Source organism: Barbus barbus, assembly GCF_936440315.1.
Source record: "Barbus barbus genome assembly, chromosome: 31".
In the NCBI taxonomy this organism is placed as follows: domain Eukaryota; kingdom Metazoa; phylum Chordata; class Actinopteri; order Cypriniformes; family Cyprinidae; genus Barbus; species Barbus barbus.
The window spans coordinates 21371455-21392296 of NC_136759.1; the positions used below are offsets into that span (position 1 = coordinate 21371455).

General features: G+C 41.6%; 1 protein-coding gene across 1 annotated transcript in view; it reads left to right on the top strand.

Annotated features, from left to right (window-relative positions):
- Positions 1 to 20842, top strand: part of LOC306851477 (cell adhesion molecule 2-like) — a 232849-nt gene that overhangs the window by 161752 nt on the left and 50255 nt on the right. The window contains exon 3 of the mRNA XM_079387741.1: positions 1962 to 2111. Within this exon, the coding sequence (XP_079243867.1) occupies positions 1962 to 2111 (150 nt within the window). The remainder of the gene's footprint in view (positions 1 to 1961; positions 2112 to 20842) is intronic.

Consider the following 20842-nt stretch of genomic DNA (forward strand, 5'->3'; position numbering starts at 1 on the left):
CAGCATCTCTGATGGTATAGGGGTGCATAAGTGCATACGTTATGGGCAGCTTGCATGTTTTGGAAGGCACTATGAATGCTGAAAGGTATATAAAGGTTTTAGAGCAATATATGCTCCCCTCCAGACGACGTGTATTTCAGCAGGACAATGTAAAACCACAAACTGCAGCTATTACAACAGCATGGCTTTGTAGTAGAAGAGTCCGGGTGTTGAATTGGCCTGCCTGCAGTCCAGATCTTTGACCTATAGAGAACATTTGGCGCATCATTAAACAAAAAATATGTCAAAGATGACCACAAACTCTTCAGCAGCTGGAAACCTATGTCAGGCAAGAATGGGACCAAATTCCAACACCAAAACTCCAGAAACTCATAACCTCGATGCCTAAATGTCTTCAAACTATTTTTAAAAGAAGAGGAGGTGCTAAACCATGGTAAACATGCCCCTGTCCTAACTATTTTGAGACCTGTAGCAGGCATCAAATTTGAAATGAGCTCATTTTGTGCATAAAACTGTAAAATTTCTCAGTTTAAACATTTGTTATGTTATGTTCTATTGTGAATAAAATATTGACTCATGTGATTTGAAAGTCCCAACATCCCAACATTTCCGGAATTCAGATTGTATAAATATATGCAATTTCTTAAGAAAAAAATAAAAAGAACCTGAAGGTCCACCCCTATATCTAATTGTCATTGGAACATGAGCAAATTGTACGAAAATGCACAAATGAGATTGTATGATTTCATAGGAATTAACTACCAATTAAACAAGACTTGCCATAAGAGTTTGTTAATTTGAACACTTCATTTAAATAATGAAAAAATATGTTACTTTTTTGAAGTCCGTTTGTTAAATGCTGTCCTTCCGCTAAAAAAACACAAGCAAAGAACCTAAAAGCAACAGTAAAAGGCAAGAGAGTATTCCGATGTAACGCCTCATCTTATGGAGCTCAAGTAAAAACAAATAATAGGAACTGTTCTCATCCGCTGTGTCATTTATTATACACCATATATGATATTTTTCTCAAACACATTATCTCTCAGCATGAGAAAACATCTGTTTTCAATCTTTTAGTTTAAAACTAACCGATTCACGGCACAGCGCGAGTTTGCAAGGGTCATTACAGTGTAAACTAATGGACATACAGAATCATATAGAAAACTAATAAATATAGTAATATTCCCTCTGCAGTTCGGAAACTGGGCTTCCATACAGATGCGCGCACAAATCAACTTGAGCTCCATAAGATGACAAATCAACTGATCTGCCACAGGAGAAGAGTTTCTTTGAAGGGGGAAGGGCGTGGTCTCAAAATTAAAGTCTGCATGAACCGGAAGTTGCTGCCAACTTTATTTCAGTATGGTGACGTATTTCCAACTGAAATTGAGTAGGGGGCGGGGGGGCGGGGGGTTTGCGCTCCTCCTCTCATCTCTCACTCACAGCAAGCTAACGGTTGGAGGGGTGTGGTTAAGCATATTCTGCCCAATTTGTTAAACGCCAGCGGGGGTCACTCATACTTCATTACATAAATAACATACTGTTAACTTTACTACAAATGCCATGGCAAAACTATGGTTAATGTAGAAAAACCGTGGTTCATTTGTGGTTATTTTTTGTTTTATTTGTAGTAAAACCATGGTTAACTTTTGTGAGGGCTTGACTGAAGCGAAACAACTTTAAATATTGATTGGCATTTACCTTAGCAAGCTACAGTAAGTGGCATTCTCAACACTGCCTGGTTGGAATGCTGTATTAAGCAATCATCATCTAGGAATGAAAATGTCTATTTTATAATAATATACCCCCATGATGACCATATACGGCGTGATTCTGAGTCACTATATTGAGACGATTTCCCACTAGTACCTGAGTGCTTTCTGTCCTCCTCTGTACTCTTTCCTGTGTAACAGTGGTTTGTTTATAAACCCGTCTCTCTCTCCTTGTCTGTCTCTCTGCAGGTAGCCAGGCTCAGTTCCCCATCACCCAGAATGTGACGGTGGTCGAGGGCAGCACGGCTAACATGACCTGCCGAGTGGATTATAATGATAACACCTCCCTCCAGTGGTCAAATCCAGCACAACAGACCCTCTTCTTCGGGGACAAGAAAGGTGAGTGTGGGCAGGCTGTGCAGTAAATCAGTCTGGTGTGGTGAGCCAGCAGCAGAACCAGAGTGGGTTACTGGGTCGGGTCCAGTGTTAATCTGCTGTGTAAGGATGAGTTTGGACTCAAGACTAATGAGACTTAACATTCAAGTGTTTTGCTCTCTTTCTCTCTCTCAGATGGGCCAGGCACACAAACAAACCAATCAATTATTCGATTCATATCATCCACATCAGCACTGCAATAACAAAAGCAATTTAGCATCATTAAAGGTTCCCCAGTGGTGAAGGATGAAGTGTTTCATTTCAAGTCTTTCAGGATATGTACTGAACGCACAACAGTTTGTTTGCAGCTGATTTTATGTCTTCCTTATGCAAACTAAAGTGGTTTATTCCGTTTTTTCATAAATACAAATGGCCTACAAACATACTGTAAAGTGATGGCCTAATATTTATCTTTATGTTTAATTGTTAAATTTTAAAGTATAATTATTAAAGATTTTAATACAACAATTGATTAATTTAAATCATTTATATTTTAAATAAATTATATATGAAATGAAAGATAAGGTATTTTGTTGTTTTGTGTTTTTTTAGTCTGCAGTAAGCACAGTCCCACCTGAGCTACAGGCACCATGTAAAGCACATTTACTGAGAGAAGAAACTGTTCACACAGGACGTGTTCTTGTGTTCAAAGACAGCTAGATGGAGCACAGCAGAATGGAGCACAAATCAGAGCTCCCAGGGGGCGTTTTTCAAAGCTGAACTACTTTTAACTTGACATGGCACCTTAAAAATATGGCGCAAGATTCTGAAAAGCAGGAAGACGCAACGTCAGTATGACGTGCACATACTGATAAGCTATTGATAGACTGATAGACTGATGTTCTATCTATCTATCTGTCTATCTGTCTGTCTGTCTGTCTGTCTACCGTTCTATATATCTGTCTGCCTGCCCGTCCGTCCGTCCGTCTGTCTGTCTGTCTGTCTGCCTGTCTGTCTGCCTGTCTGTCTGTCTGTCTGTCTAACTTTCTATATATCTGTCTGTCTGTCTGTCTACCGTTCTATATATCTGTCTATCTGTCTATATGTGCATTTTCGTTGGGCTCTCTGCGAAGGCGGACGCTTTTTCTCTCCTCTCCTCCCCTTATTTTCCCTGCTTGCTCTCTCGTCTTGTCTATTGTCTAACACAGGGGAAGTCGTGGCCTAATGGTTAGAGAGTTGGACTCGTAATCCAAAGGTTGCGGGTTCGAGTTTCGGGCCGGCAGGGATTGTAGGTGGGGGGAGTGAATGTCCAGCGCTCTCTCCACCCTCAATACCAAGGCACCGAACCCCCAACTGCTCTTTCCATGGAGGACATTGAAGACATCTACCTATTCGGAACCATGATAACGGGTTTTCTGCTGATTGGATTAGGCTTTGCTGGGTTATCAGAGAATTCAGAAGATGGGAACAGCTGTCCAAAGCCTCACAAGGCTGCCCGTCATGATTGAAGCAGTGGGCAGAGCGGTCAGCACTGAGACTGAAACTATCAACCGCAATATGGATTCTATTACGGAGAAGCTCACGGCTGTGCTGAGAAAAATTGATGGACTTGGAGACCAAAATGGACAAAGAGAGCTGTGAAATTGGTATGCAGCTGCTCGCACCAAGACCAAACAATTGCAATCTTATCATCTTTCGGCTTCCCAAAACAACAGAACTGCCTTGGACAAGGTCGTTCTGGACACAACCCCCCCAGAAGGGCACTGCAGTGAGACTCTCTTGCTTCCTGACCCCTCCCACAGACACCCGGTGATTGTCGACTCCGTCTGGGTCCCGATCAAGGCTGTTTCAATGGTAATTGCTGTGTCGCTATCACAATCTGCGGACTGAGACAACTTGTTTTGGATACCAGCGTGGCGGATCTCCAGGCCTACAAATACACGAACTCACATACACACAGACGCACATATATACAGATATGCATTCACCTCCCAACCCCCCATCCGACACCTTTGCCGCTTTGTACCGCCAGTCTGACAAGCGGGTCTGTGATTAGCGCTGAGAGGCTGCAGGTCCGGATGGCTGCTCGTCTGAGCTGGATTACCCCCCCCCCCCCCACCTGCAAGTCCTGTGTCTCTGTATTGATTGTGCTTTTGTTGCTGAGGTGTTTTTCATGTTCTCATAATGTACTCCCGAAGGAGCATAGTATGGGGATTATTTTTTTTCTCCTCTCCTTCCTCATGGTATGCAGTACTCTTCTTCTCTATTGTATTTCGTTGCCTTGTACCCACATGTGCAATGACAATAAAGTTGAATCTAATCTATCTATCTATCTATCTATCTATCTATCTATCTATCTATCTATCTATCTATCTATCTGTCCGTCCGTCCGTCCGTCTGTCCGTCTGTCTATCTATCCATCTATCCGTCTATCTGTCTCTCTATCTATCTGTCCCTCTATCTACCATCTATCTGTCTGTCTGTCTGTCTGTCTGTCTGCCTGCCTGCCTGCCTTCCTGTCTAATCTTAAATCCAACAATTTTTCATTGATAAAAATGATAGATGGTGGTGGTGGAGGGTGGTGATGGCGCAGTGGATAAGACACATGCCTTTGGTGTGAGAGACCCGGGTTCGAATCCACTGTGAGACACCAATGTGTCCCTGAGCAAGACACTTAACCCCTAGTTGCTCCAGAGGCGTGCGACCTCTGACATATAGCAATTGTAAGTCGCTTTGGATAAAAGCGTCAGCTAAATGAATAAATGTAAATGTAAATGTAGATAGATAGATAGATTGATTGATTGGTTTGTTCGTTCATTTTTAATTAGTTCGTTTTTTCATTCGTTCCTTCGTTCGTTCATTCATTCATTAATACTAAATTATTTTTGCATCACTGGCTGATTTATTTTCTTCTGTCTTCTTCACGCCATAATCACATTATTTAGACTCGGAAGGCTTGGTTTGGATGGACTGGATGGCAAAAAATATATATCTCTGCACATATAGAGTGCACACATATAGTGTTAGGTGTTTATAGGAGAAATAAAGATTCTTGCTGACGTAACAGAAAAAAAAATAGTCATTTCTGAGATGGAGCGAGTTTTTTTTTTGGCAGCGGCTATTTACACTAAGTGCAAATAGCAATAGATGCTATTTACACTCGGTGTAAATAGCAATTAGATGCTATTTACACCAAGTGCAAATAGCATATTTTTTTAGTGACAGATGCTATTTACACTAAGTGCAAATAGCGATGGATTCTATTTACACTAAGTGCAAATAGCAATAGATGCTATTTGCACTAAGTGTAAATAGCAATTAGACGCTATTTACACCAAGTGCAAATAGCATATTTTTTTAGTGACAGATGCTATTTACACCAAGTGCAAATAGCAATGGATTCTATTTACACTAAGTGCAAATAGCAATAGATGCTATTTACACTCAGTGTAAATAGCAGTATTTTTTAACGATATGCTATTTACACTAAGTGCAAATAGCTATAGATTCTATTTACACTATGTTAAAATAGCAAGATTTTGTGCTATTTATACTACTTATTGCAAATAGTGGCAATTATCTGCACCTCAGTATTGTAGTACATTATAAAACAGTACGCAATAATAACATACTGAGTGTAAATTATAATTTTAATTCAAATTTATTAAATGGATGCCACCTTATTGGGACAATAAAGCCCTCCCTACACCTACCCGATACTTTATTTTCAACTTTTTGATTATTTCCTTAATTTTTATTGAAAATAAATGCCTTTCTGATGCGATATGAGATTTGAAAAGGGAGAAAAAAATGTTTGGCAAAAGGTGGGCTCGAACTTGGGTCGCTCGCGTCAAAAAGCATGCGCCATCATCTACCATCTACGCCACTGAAACTGATGTTGATCTAGCTTCTTTTCTTAATGTTGACTAACGCAATCACACGTTAGTGGGCGGAGTTAGTGTAAATAGCCTTTGCCAACAAGATGGGCTATTTGCACTTAGTGTAAATAGACACTCCGTTTTTTTTTTCTTGATTGACAAAGACAGGAATTTTCTAGGAAATAACATATGCAGATGAATCATTCACAATAAGACCACTAACAGGTATTTAGGAAGCAAATGAGGGTCATTTTTTGGTTTCATGTTGACTTGAAATCTTTTCAGAACATAGCCAGGAGATGAAAGTAGATTTCATTTGTTATCTGATGTTAGCAACGGCAGGGCGTTTGTTTGTCTGATGAAAATAAGTCGCTTCATTAGTCTGCAGTGGAGAGCAGTACCATCACTGACATTTACGACTGCGTGTGTGTTCATGTGTGGGAGAGTGCGGGTACAGAGAGAATGTATTATCTCTCTGTATGTGCAGGTATTTGCTCTAGTTTTCTTGCAAAAACAACTGCTGTTATAATTTTCAGAGCACAGTGCTTTGAAATGTTTTTCTCTCTTCATTTGGTTTCTCGTTGGATCTGAGATTATATATCAATTCACATTTTACTGTAATTGACGATTTTGAGATTGGATTTGTGAGAAGCTCCAAGCTATTCTTTCAACTTTATAAGGAATAGTTCACCTACAAATGAAAATTCTTGCAATATTTCACTTTTTATTAGACGTGAACATTAGCGTTAACATTCTGCTAAACATCTGTTTTGTGAAAATCAAATGGGTCTGAAATATCATGCATAAGGCAGAATTTACACTCCAAGACCAAGCTGACTGTTTCTACATTAATAAGCAAGAGTCTGTCAGTCTGCACTCTAGTCTAGTGTTGTCAGAACTTTGTAGTCATCACATGAACATGACATTGTTTTAGAAATAGTTTAGAAATAGTCCTTTTCTTAGAAGTAGTTTAAGGAATCTACAGTACAAAACATCACAAGAACCCAATTACTGTAATTTTTCCAAGGCAAAGACAACTCTCTCCATGATTCACACATAGGAATTCATATGCATTCATTAACCTTAACTGAGCACCAAGTGATCATTTCATTTACATTTATGCATTATGCAGACAAAAATGACTTGCATTTCGTTGTAGGTATACATTTTATCAGTTCATGCATTCCCTGGGAATCAAACCCATGACCTTGAGGACTGGAGCACTTCAGAACAGATTTACTGAACATGCACATCACAGTCTAATTGCAAAAAAAGACATTTTAATAGTCCATGCTGTACATCTTTTCAGAATGTTCCTTTATACATTCCTGTATATGTTATTCAGATTAAATTAAGACAAAAATTAACAAAAGTACTCTTCTGGAAAACTGTAGCACAGTAATATTAAACTATAGAGTAAATAAAAAATCCTTTCATTTGCATGTTCTTCCCGTTATGTTAAAATGTAATAAATTATGTATTAAAATATATAAATTCTGAAGAAATTTTTTTTTTATTTTCTTTTCAGGAGAGCTGAGCATAAGAGATTTCTTTCAAATACATTAAAAACTATTTATAATATTAATATCTTACTGATCCCAAACTTTTTAACATTAGTGTATATCCAATACATATCTGATATCTGATTGATTCACAATTTTCTGTAATTTATTTATGTAATCAAAGCTGAATTTTCAGCATCATTACTCCAGGCTTCAGAGTCACATGATCCTTCAGAAATCATTTTAATATGCTGATATGCTGCTCAAGAAACATTTATTTTTAATATTATTATGATCAATGTTGAAAACAGTTGTGCATCTTAATATTTTTGTGGAAACATACATTATTTCCATATTTTTTGTAAAATAATTTGAAAAAGATGTTTTGTAATATTATACAAGTCAATTACACTTTATTTTAAGGTCTCCTTGTTATGGTGTAATTATACATTTAAATACTGAGTAATGTTAATGAACTACATGTACTTACTATATGGTTAAGATTAGGGATTGGTTACTTGCATGTAATTATGCATAAAAAAAAAAAAGTAAAAAAGTAAGTAAAGTCGTGACGTATTGTCAAGTATGGTGACCCATACTCGAAATTGGTGCTCTGCGTTTAACCCATCCAACACACACACACACACACACCGTGAACACACACCCGGAGCAGTGGGCAGCCATGCTGCAGCGCCCGGGGAGCAATTGGGGGTTCGGTGCCTTGCTCAAGGGCACCTCAGTCGTGGTATTGAGGGTGGAGAGAGCGCTGGACATTCCCTCCCCCCACCTACAATTCCTGCCGGCCGGGGGCTCGAACTCGCAACCTTTCGATTACGAGTCCGACTCTCTAACCATTAGGCCACAACTTCCCCTAATAATTAATTATTATAATAGTAGGTACATGTAACGGGTAACAAGGACACCTTAAAATAAAACGTTACCTATCAATTTAATTCCCCCTTTCTGAATAAAAGTATTAATTTCTTTAAATAATAATTATACTGACCTCAAACTTTTAAAAAGGTATAATCACATAATAAGATCCAGCCTGCACCAGAGCAAATCAGAAAATATATGGCCTAATATTATTATGGCCTAAATAATGACAATATTCTCATTTTCAGGTCATTTATATATATATATATATATATATAGCCTATATAGTTTTATTTGTTCACATGGCAGAGTGGCTTGAATGATGAAAGGATCTGATCTCATCTTGGTCCTCGTACAGTTCTTTTCCAAGAATTTGCGTGTTACAAGTCACACTAAAACTATCCGTATTTGTATTTTGTCATGTTTTCTTTTCACATCTCCCAAGTGAACTACATGCGCCGGTTCTTGGCGCATGTAGTTCTTTCTTTTGCTCCATGTTTGCAAACACCCGGGTACCGAATCTGGCACGGCCACTGCAGTCGCCAAGAAGGACAGACAAACCAGTCGAGGGGGTTTGATGTGACACTGACACAGATTGGAGGAAGTGAGCAAGCTGGCAAGCTCAGCCAACATTCTGCCAGCGTTCAGCCAACATAATGCCCTCCTGGCACAGGCCCTTCACCCGCCTCCCTTGGAGTGGACAGATGTGCTGTTGTTGAGGGCGAAGTAACAGTGGTAATTCTGTAGTGGGAAGTGCCCGCTTCAAATTGTACATTAACCACGCCAGATGTTAATTAAGACAATTGTTTGGAACATGATGATTATAGAATGAGCAGCATGTGAATTTAGTGATTGTAGGAAATCGTATTTGCTGGAAGTTGTGTTGGCACTTGTTGTGGTGGATTGAAGGCACAGACACAAGTCGCGTTTGACACAGGCGACAGTTCCCATGGGCGCTCAGGAGCTCAAGCACCCACGGGAAATTGAGTGTTATGTAAAAATGAATTCATTTCAGCACAATTCATCAATTTGTGTGCTGTTAACACTAGCCAGCTGTGACCGCTGGTGTTAACAACAAATGATGTTAACAGCACAAGACGTTCAGTGAGTTTTTTTCTATGAGTAGAAAAGCTGTACTTTTCCTGTTTGGGGTTGGTATGATTGGTAACACTTTAGTATAGGGACCAATTCTCTCTGTTAACTAGCTGCTTATTAGCATGCATATCATTAACATATTGGCTGTTTATTAGTACTTATAAAGCAAATATTCTGCATAAGCATATTGTAAATCCCTAATCCTTCCCAATACGTAAATTTAACAACTATCTTACTAACGATTAATAAGCAGCATAAGGAGTTTATTGAGGCAAAAGTCGTAGTTAATGGTTTGTTACTAGCAAGAAATGGACCTTGAAATAAAGTGTGACCGTAAGAGTTTTATTTTTTTTTTGCAATAAGTATTTTATGATTACCAATGCTGCATAAGTTTGAAATTAATTAATAAATATTATAATTTGAAATAACAGTTTCCTGTCTATTTTAAATGTAATTTATGCCTATTTTCAGGATTCAGTATACCAGTCTTTATTATTCCAGACCACAATACTTTTAAAATTGTACTATTTAATACACTTTTAAACTGTGAAATATTTAGATATAAGATAGGCATGTGCAGAATGTCAATGCATCAGCCATTGTGTTATGATAGAAAATAAATAGAAACATTTGGTAATTTAGTTGTTATAGCACAAAATGAATAACTAAGGATAACGCGACCAATGAGAGACAAAGAAGAATCACAGTAAAAGAGATTTAGCAAACAATTATGAATATTTGCATATTTAATTGCATATATTTAACTGAAGATATGCCACAAAAGCAACACTATGACTGCAAATGTAGTGATTTCACTTAATTAACCTATAGGTTTTAATTAAAGTGAAGATGTCTGAAATGCACATCTAATTAATGGAAATATTAAATAATAACCCAATTAATTACAATATATAATAAATGTAAAAATACACTTGTAACAACACGCCACTTGGGTCCCTCTGTGCCAATTCTCCTAACAAAACAACTCCATATAGATCTTAATACACTATGGCCCGGTTTCACAGACAGGGCTTAGACTAAGCCAGGATTAGTCCATAGTTCAATAAGGACATTTAAGTGATTTTTATAAACGTGCTTAAAAAAAAAACCCATTACTGGTGTGCATCTTGAGACAAAACAAAGACACTGATATATTTTAAGATTAGTCAGTGCAAGTTTATTTCAGTTAAAACAGCTCAGACTTAGATTTTAGTCTAGGGCTAGGCTTAAGTCTTGTCTGTGAATCCGGGGGTAAGTCCACAAATAGATACAGTAAACTTTGATATTCAACATAATACAATGTCATATCATAGGTCACTATTTTCCTGAGACACAAAATTAAATCACTTAACCTCAAAACTGTTCCGACTGACTAAATCTCACAAATGTTGATATTCAGATGAAATGATGAACTGGTCCATCTTACCCTACACTACACATGCGTATGAATGGAAGTGAATGAAGCAGTCTATAGTGTTACTACTGTGACACATTTTTGACTTTGACAGAGTTGAGTGCGATAGTCACAAAGACAGGTGTGATTTCTCAGAATAAATGTTTCAATGATAAAACAGTTAAAACCTTTACTGTCAGGTAGTAGCAGAGGTTGTGTTATATAAAAAAAAAACAATCTGTTATTTACAGAATTTGAAAAACTGATGGATAACAAAGCTATCTGCTCTTTTGTTTCAGAAGCTTCACAGAAAAGAATGAATAAATGTATTTTTAAGCAATATAAGCATAATATAGCAATTGTTACGGAAGTATGCCAGAGACAAGAGGAGATCGAAAGGTTTATTGAGAAGCACGGCAGAATGAGCAAGGGAGTCAGGTAAGTAGAATGAGCGATGTAACTTCGGATATCTTGATGTGGTAGGTAATTCGTAACTTGCTTCACAGGTACAGGAGATCGTGGAGGACGGAGAGACCAATCTAAAAGGGGAGCCAGGAGACGAGGAGGACAAGGAGACGATAGAGGACGAGGAGAACACACTGGAAGGAATCACAGAAGGTGAGTACAGGTAATAGCACTTGGAATGATATAGCTTCGATAGCTGAATCAGTTGTGTAGGAGTCCACTACGTGCAAACGAGACCGGACAATGATGCTGACTGCTGTGCGTGCCTTTGTACCGTGTTGGTGATGAGGAGATTGAGTGAGTGCAGGTGAAGGGGATTAGTACTCAGGGAGAGCGTGCGCTGGGATTGGCTGGAAAGGGGATCCGGCTGTTCTGTGTCATTACCCCCCCCCCCCTCCACGGCCCGCTCCTGAGGGCCGGGAACCCCAATGGCATGGTGGCCGACCTCGTCCTCGGGGCGCAGGGCGATCCGGATGAGCGGCGTGGAAGGTGTCAACAGACTGGGGTCGAGGATATCATCTCTGGGGACCCAGGATCGTTCTTCTGGCCCATAGCCCTCCCAGTCCACCAGGTACTCTAAACGACCAGCACGGCGCCGGGAGTCCAAGATCTCGTTGACTTGATAGGCCGCGCCATCCTCCAGGATAAGCGGAAGGGGGGGTTCGACAGCCAGGCCAGGATCTGCGGAGGAAGAGATTGGAGAAAGATGAGGTTTTAGAAGGGACACATGGAAAGTGGGGTGAATACGGTAGTGAGCAGGTAATTTGAGCTGATAAGTGACCGGATTGATCTGCTTAACAATGGGAAGGGGCCAATGTATCTGGGACTGAGTTTCCTACAGGGCAAGCGCATCCTGATGTCTCTAGTTGACAGCCAGACCTTTTGACCGGGCTGGTAGGATGGAGCTGCGGATCGTCTCAAGTCGGCTGTCATCCTACGTCTGCGCAATGCCCTTTGCAGCTGATGGTGTGCTGCGTCCCAGACCCTCTCGCTCTCTCGGAACCAGTAGTCTACCGAGGGGACATCAGATGGTTCGCCAGACCATGGGAAGAGAGGGGGCTGGAAACCGCACTGGAAGGGGGTGAGTCCAGTGGTAGGATGACGCAGGGAGTTCTGTGCATACTCGGCCCAGCCCAGAAACTGGTTCCAAGAGTTCTGGTGGCCGTGGCAGAAGGTCCGAAGGAAGCGCCCAATCTCCTGGATCTTTCTTTCCGTCTGCCCGTTCGTCTGAGGATGGTATCCAGATGAGAGACTGACGGACACACCTAGGAGGGTGAAGAACGCTTTCCAAACTCTGGAGATAAATTGGGGTCCGCGGTCAGATACGATGTCTTCAGGAATCCCATTATATCTGAAGAGATGGTTGAACATGAGTTCCGCGGTTTCCATAGCGGTTGGGAGTCCCTTGAGGGGAATAAGGTGACAGGCCTTGGAGAATCGGTCAACAATGACAAGAATGCAGGTGTTACCGTCAGAGGGTGGAAGGTCCGTAATGAAATCCACTCCTAGGTGTGACCAAGGTCGATTTAGAACGGGCAGCGGCAGGAGCTTGCCAGATGGAAGGTGGCGTGGGTTCTTCGAGATGGCGCAATCCGAACATCCCTGAACGAACCTCCGTACATCTCGAGCCATGTTGGGCCACCAGAAGCGATCTTTCAGCAACGAGAGGGTGGCATTGGCCCCGGGGTGGCCAGTGCCCAGAGAGGAGTGAGTGGAGTGAATGAGGTGTGTGTGCTGGGTCCTGGGAACATATTGCATACCTGGGGGGCAGCCCGGCGGAGTATCTGAGGAGACATTGGCTGAGGGAACAGAATTTGTTGCCCATTGGATGGGGTTGATCAGAATCTCCTTGGGGAGGATCGGTTTGGGCTCCTCATTGCTCTCCTCGGGTGCGTGGATGCGAGAAAGGGCATCCGCCTTAACATTCTTGGAGCCTGGGCGGTATGATATAGAAAAGTTAAAGCAGGTGAAGAATAAGGCCCATCTGGCCTGGCGTGGGTTGAGCCTTTTGGCGTCTGAGGTATTCTAGGTTTTTATGGTCAGTCAAGACCGTGAATGGGTGCTGAGCTCCCTCGAGCCAATGTCTCCACTCTTCAAGAGCTAGCTTGATGGCGATGAGCTCGCGGTTACCGATGTCGTAATTCCTCTCCGCCGGGCTGAGTTTGCGGGAGAAGAAGGCACATGGATGGAGTTTGGCTGGGAACCTCTGCTGCTGGGAGAGTACCGCGCCAACACCAGTAGTGGATGCGTCAATCTCTACTAGGAAGGGTTTATTGGGGTCAGGGTGAACGAGGAGCGGAGCGCTGGTAAAAGCCTCCTTGAGCTTCTGGAAAGCCTCTGAGGCTAATGGGGACCAAGAAAGGGATCTGGGCTTGTTACGTAGGAGGTTAGTGAGTGGGCTAGTTATGAAGCTGTAGTCTCGGATGAATCTCCTGTAGAAGTTTGAGAAGCCGAGGAAGCGTTGTAGTTCCTTGATCGATGTCAGGACGGGCCAGTACTTGATGGCGGCTACCTTCCCCTCATCCATCTGGATATCATTGTGGTTGATGTTATAACCAAGGAACTGCACTGAGTCTTGATGGAAAGAGCATTTCTCGGCTTTGAGAAATAAATTATGCCCCCTCAGGCATTGCAGGACCTCCGCAATGTGGTGGCGATGTTCGGCCATGCTCCGGGAGTATACGAGGATGTCATCTATGTAGACTAGTACAGACTTGTGGAGGAACTCCCGGAGAACCTCATGCATAAAGTCCTGGAATACGGAGGGGGCGTTGACTAGGCCATAGGGCATAACACAGTACTCATAGTGCCCAGTAGGGGTCACAAAAGCGGTCTTCCATTTGTCCCCCTCACGTATCCGGATGAGGTTATAGGCGCTGCGGAGGTCCAACTTGGTAAACACTCTGGCTCCGCGAAGATGTTCTAGTGCCGCAGGGACGAGGGGAAGTGGATAGCAGAATTTAACTGTGATCTTATTAAGAGCTCTGTAATCTATATAGGGTCTCAGACCTCCATCCTTTTTAGCCACAAAGAAGAAACTGGAAGCAGCAGGGGACGTGGAAGGGCGGATGTAACCCTGTTGGAGAGCCTCCTCGATGTACTCCTCCATGGCCTTCTGTTCCGGAATGGACAGTGGGTATATCTTCCCACGGGGCACTGACTCACCCGGATCAATGGCGCAGTCCCATGGCCGGTGTGGAGGCAGCTGTGAGGCCCTCTTGGGGCAGAACACGTCACTGAAGGGGGCGTAGCAGGCTGGTATAATCGACTGACTGTTTGTCTACCGGGCTCTCGATGGAGGTAGCATAGACCTTGAGGTGCTTGGGATGGGAAGCTGGAGGTTGAGGAATCCGAGGAAAACAGTCAGGAAAGCATTTGTCACCCCACTTCAGGACTTCACCGGTCTTCCAGGAAAGGATGGGATTGTGCTGAACCAACCACGGGCGCCCTAGAATCACATCAGCGGTGGAATCCTCCAGAGCTAGAGAACACTGCAGAAGGAATCCATTGCATTCCCCTGCCAGACCAGAGAAGGGCGCCGGTTTGGCCATGGGACTTACATCACCGGAGAAGGAGAAGAGGTTGTGGCTGTTGTGATGGATGTTGTAGCGGGAGCGGTGGTGGTGGTGGTGATGGTGAGTAGCCGTCGGAGACCATCCACGATCTCCTGGAACGGGTCAGGATTACTCATTTTGCCGGCTATCCACTTGTTAGGTCCGGTCTTCTGTTACGGAAGTATGCCAGAGACAAGAGGAGATCGGTCAAAAGGTTTATTGAGAAGCACGGCAGAATGAGCAAGGGAGTCAGGTAAGTAGAATGAGCAATGTAACTTCGGATATCTTGATGTGGTAGGTAAATCATAACTTGCTTCACAGGTACAGGAGATCGTGGAGGACGGAGAGACCAATCCAAAAGGGGAGCCGGGAGACGAGGAGGACAAGGAGACGATGGAGGACGAGGAGAACACACTGGAAGGAATCACAGAAGGTGAGTACAGGTAATAACACTTGGAATGATATAGCTTCGATAGCTGAATCAGTTGTGTAGGAGTCCACTACGTGCAAACGAGACCGGACAATGATGCTGACTGCTGTGCGTGCCTTTGTACCGTGTTGGTGATGAGGAGATTGAGTGAGTGCAGGTGAAGGTAATTAGTACTCAGGGGAGAGCGTGCGCTGGGATTGGCTGGAAAGGGGATCCGGCTGTTCTGTGTCAGCAATATAACTGTGTATTTTTATGGCAAGCAAAAGACCATAAATAATTATTGTAATGCTGTTAATTTACTTATGATGATATCATTTATATTTATGGCTGGCATTTAGTTTGGCATTTAATGTATATTTATTTCATTTAATTTGGTTAAGAAAAAAAACATGTTGTAATATGTTTGTTGTGTTGAAGCTTATGTAATAGATGCTATTTGTTGTAATAGCACCACGGCTCAACATAATGTTGTACATATTATTTGATTGGAGTTCCTTTTTTTTGCATACGTCCTTTTTCATAAAGATTGTGTGTGTTATTTTGGGAGAGTCATTATGCCGAGGGAAACATACAAGCTGAACAATTTAAAGTGCATCATTTAAACGCAGCACTCTCAGAGGGAATAAAACAGTCATTGTCAGCAGTGTGTGGCTGTACGTTTGGCATCGGGAGATTCAGGGCAATAGTGTGCACTATTGAACAAGCGAGGAGGACAAAGACAGAGAGTGAGTCAAGAGAAAATTGGCTGTGGTCACAATTAGGTCTGTAAACTGAGACTGAAGGATTGTCAATCTCTAGTGGCCTTGGGAAATGAATGGTCTAGTCTCGAATGACCGGAGACTTTTCTGCAATCAGTATTGAAGGATTTAGGAGTTGGTCTCTCATTCAGTGTGCTGTAATAAGTATGATTTGGTGGGTTGATATTCCTTTTTGTTAGATATTGTTCATATTTGATCCAATCCATTGTCTAATTCTGTCATTCTGATTAATCTTTGTTGCATCTGGTTGCACCGTAAAGCAACAGAGAATTTTTTTATCCCAACCTGCCCATTATCCATATATTGAAAATCCTTTTGAATCAGTAAAACAACTTGGCTGCTCTGTATTTATGATTTGTGTGCTGGATACAGTAGCAAATGTCACTGAACCGTCATTTGAAAAATAGCTTTAATCCTCAGTCATGCACAATGACAGTGAGATGCGGCTTTAGACCAATTGGGGTGTGTGAGATATATATTTTTTCCTGATGTGCTTAGGTACAGTCCATTATATTTGGATTCTGGACCACTGAAATGAGGAAATGGAAAAGAAGATTGCTTATGGGCGCTCGTGCTGAATTTCAAAGAGATTCAAAGGAATTATAATGTTACACTGTGCAACTAAGAGCACATCCCCTTTGAAAAAGACGGTCAATTGTGAAAGTGGGAATATGTGGAACCTGTGTTTGAGAAAAACACCAAATTTGAAAAGGATAAGTCAACCATCACTATTTCTATGGCCCATACTTATAGTGTTAGGGATTGGAACAAATATGATTGGATATAGTCATTGTGCATAGTTTGCACTTGAATGATATGTCAAATATGAATTTTGAGAAAAGGTGTGCTATTAATTTTCAAAGAAATCTGCCTTTTGGTTCTCAACTGATGGACACTAAAACGAGTGAAATTGCATAGTCTTACAAAGAGCGATATCTTGGGACCAGAATACCATAGGGTTTATTCACACTGCACACAAATGAGATTTGGTTTTCAAATATGTTCTTTAGGACTGACTATACTCTTAATTTGCAATTGATGAAGTCTGATCCAATTTTTGATAATAATTTGATAATTGATCATTTGCTGACAATGTTGATCATATATGGTGCCCAACATTAGTTGATATAGTAACGATGTGACAGTATGCCAAAAACCAGAGTTGGCCAATGGAAAGAGTCAACGAAAATTTGATTTTTTCTCAATGCTGTGCTGAACTCACCTATTTTACAACATAGTGAATGTAAAAGTTTGCAATCTACCTTATTTTTAATTTAAGAGCGAACACAACTGTTTTTTAGCATGAATGTGTGAGGCTTCTGGTGTTACCCACTTCCAGTTATTTTAACTGTTAATTACAGTCCATTATGCTTATTGATATTGCAATCTGGTATTTTGAATTATATAATTTTAATTTATTGTTGTAATCATAAACATACTATGTGCTATGTTTACCGTTCACTATGTTATTCTTCTAGTTTTGCATGACTATAGCATGGTAATATACATGGCACATTAATGTTAATGTGTTTGGTCTTTGCAGAATAGATCTGCTGCAGCAGAGCATGTACCGAGACTTGCTACTGCCAATACATCCACAACATGCTGCTGTGAGCATGAACGAAATGCTGCTGCTGCACATATAACATATACTGTAAAATAACCCCCATAAATAACATACATTTAAATCACCCCATAGCAGATCAATACAGGTGGAACAGGCGGAAGTTGGAGGGTTTCTGAAGTGCGCTGCAGCTCCTACAGAAAGCACTGGCTAAGTATTTGAATAATATGGCTGCTGATGTGAAAATAAACCAATCGGCTGTATCATGTGAATGAATGATGTAATTGTAACAGATTGAGGTAGAATCTACGGCCTGCTCCATCTAGAGTTTTGTGACAGAACTTTGTATTTAGCCTATTTACATATAGCAGCTAATGAATCAGAAGTCTTTCACATTCTTAGAAAGTAGCGTGCTTCGTCTTGAAATATAAATTCAGTTATATATTAATGTGGCTTGAATTACATTTGCAAACATCAGATTTCTTGTGTTGTTCTGATCAAATTACGAAGCGTAAATTTAAATTGTAAATGCCAAAAATCTCTATACCTGTCTAAAAATCAACTTTGTGCTGAGCTATTTTGGCTGTGGTTAGTACACAGCTACCTAGTAGCCTCCTAGAACATGCTAGCAAGCACCTAATGATGCACTAGTGTAACTCATGCTGACAGTTGGCATGGGAGAAGGGCTCACTAACCTGGATGGTAAAAAACATTGTCTTTTGAGGCCAAGAGAGTAGGGTTTATCACTTATAGACTGTAAATGTTGTTTATCATAGCTGGCCTCCATTACACCCACCCCAGTAAACCTCACTCCAGTCCGGGTCATGGCACCAGTATAACACCAACATAACTACTTTCACACCATTCTAACCAGTGCCAACAAGCAAGGGACATGGGAGGCACAAAAAAGGATGCTAAAATCCCAGGTTTACCCACACAGCTCTTGCTAGCTGGCCTCCCTTACTCCCACCCCAGTAAACCTTACTCTATTCTGAGTCACAGCAACACTGCAACTGGCCTTACTAGCTGCATAGCTTGTAGTAGTTGGCCTCTGTTACACTTACCCCAGTAAACTCCTATCCGGGACACGGCACCACTGCAATTGGTCCTACTGGCTACACAGCTCTTTCTAGCTGGCCTCCGTTACATTCACCCCAGTAAACTTCACTCCCAACCAGGTCACTGCACCACTGCAACTTATCCTACTAGCTTCATAGCTTGTACTAGTTGGTCTCCGTTACACTTACCAAGTAAACCTTGATCCCATCCGGGTCGCAGCACCACTGCATCTGGTCATACTAGCTGCATAGCTTGTACTAGTTGGTCTCCGTTACACTTACCAAGTAAACCTTGATCCCATCCGGGTCGCAGCACCACTGCATCTGGTCATACTAGCTGCATAGCTTGTACTAGTTGGTCTCCGTTACACTTACCAAGTAAACCTTGATCCCATCCGGGTCGCAGCACCACTGCATCTGGTCATACTAGCTGCATAGCTTGTACTAGTTGGTCTCCGTTACACTTACCAAGTAAACCTTGATCCCATCCGGGCCGCAGCACCACTGCAACTTATCCTACTAGCTGCATAGCTTGTACTAGTTGGTCTCCGTTACACTTACCAAGTAAACCTTGATCCCATCCGGGTCGCAGCACCACTGCATCTGGTCATACTAGCTGCATAGCTTGTACTAGTTGGTCTCCGTTACACTTACCAAGTAAACCTTGATCCCATCCGGGTCGCAGCACCACTGCATCTGGTCATACTAGCTGCATAGCTTGTACTAGTTGGTCTCCGTTACACTTACCAAGTAAACCTTGATCCCATCCGGGTCGCAGCACCACTGCATCTGGTCATACTAGCTGCATAGCTTGTACTAGTTGGTCTCCGTTACACTTACCAAGTAAACCTTGATCCCATCCGGGTCGCAGCACCACTGCATCTGGTCATACTAGCTGCATAGCTTGTACTAGTTGGTCTCCGTTACACTTACCAAGTAAACCTTGATCCCATCCGGGTCGCAGCACCACTGCATCTGGTCATACTAGCTGCATAGCTTGTACTAGTTGGTCTCCGTTACACTTACCAAGTAAACCTTGATCCCATCCGGGTCGCAGCACCACTGCATCTGGTCATACTAGCTGAATAGCTTGTACTATTTGGCTTCCGTAACACTGAACCCAGTAAACCTGATATGGATAGATATTGACTGATATGGATAGACTTTATGATTTGCAGTAGTTATCATGCCTGCAACAACAGTAATTATATTGTTTTATACACTTCTTTATAACAAATTATCAGCCTTCAGACCAAGAGAGGATGGGTCAATCAAGTTCACTCTCCTCCTCTGCACTAAACCCTTAACAAGACTTTAGTTCTCAGCATGCCATCAACCCAGTGGGCGGCCTATAGACTCACAGATGGAGTGAAATTCTGGTTCTCCGGAGTGATACAGCTGATCACTACAGAATTAACCTGCAATTTGTTTGCTAACTATACCGTGGTGTAAAAGAGAGTGGACTAGATAACCCTCGTTCATTGTCTTTTGGCCTCATCATTAATCCTTTCTGTGAAGCAATTCCTACACGAGGGCTATATCTGAGAACAGCCTGTGAAACAGAGCGTTAGTAGGGCCTGAATATGTAGGGAGGTGTGTGTGTGATTCACATACAGAACACACTGTGAGTCTGTGGGGGTGTGTGATTCTGGGCTAAATCCTAAATCCACCCCGCCTAGATTACCGGATAGATTTCTCTTCTGCATGTGAAGACACAGGAAGTCTGCGTTATACAGACACCCACCACTCCTCTGAATTATATATCAATGGATTATCCATAATAATGCCCACCGCGCCTTGTGTGCAGACTGTGTGATAGAGTGCCTAAGCCTGATGGATTGCTATGATTTCACCGGCAGCATAAAATTATTTTATATATTATTTTTATGCGTAATTTTGTTTTTACTTTTTCCAGAGCAGGATTAGGGAAAAGGATGAAAGACATTTTTATTTTTTATTTTTTTTTATTGCAACAAACAATTTAATATACTAATAGAAGGACATTGTCATAGATATATCATTTTAATGTGCTTTTTATTTGGCAGTTATGGTTGTCATTATGAGAACATTAAGACAGATTATGGTTTAAACTCAGTATTAGTAAACAGAAAAACACTATTAGGTTTATTTTTCTATTTTTCCCAGTTGTCCCAGTTGAGCAATTTTTATATGAAATGTGTTA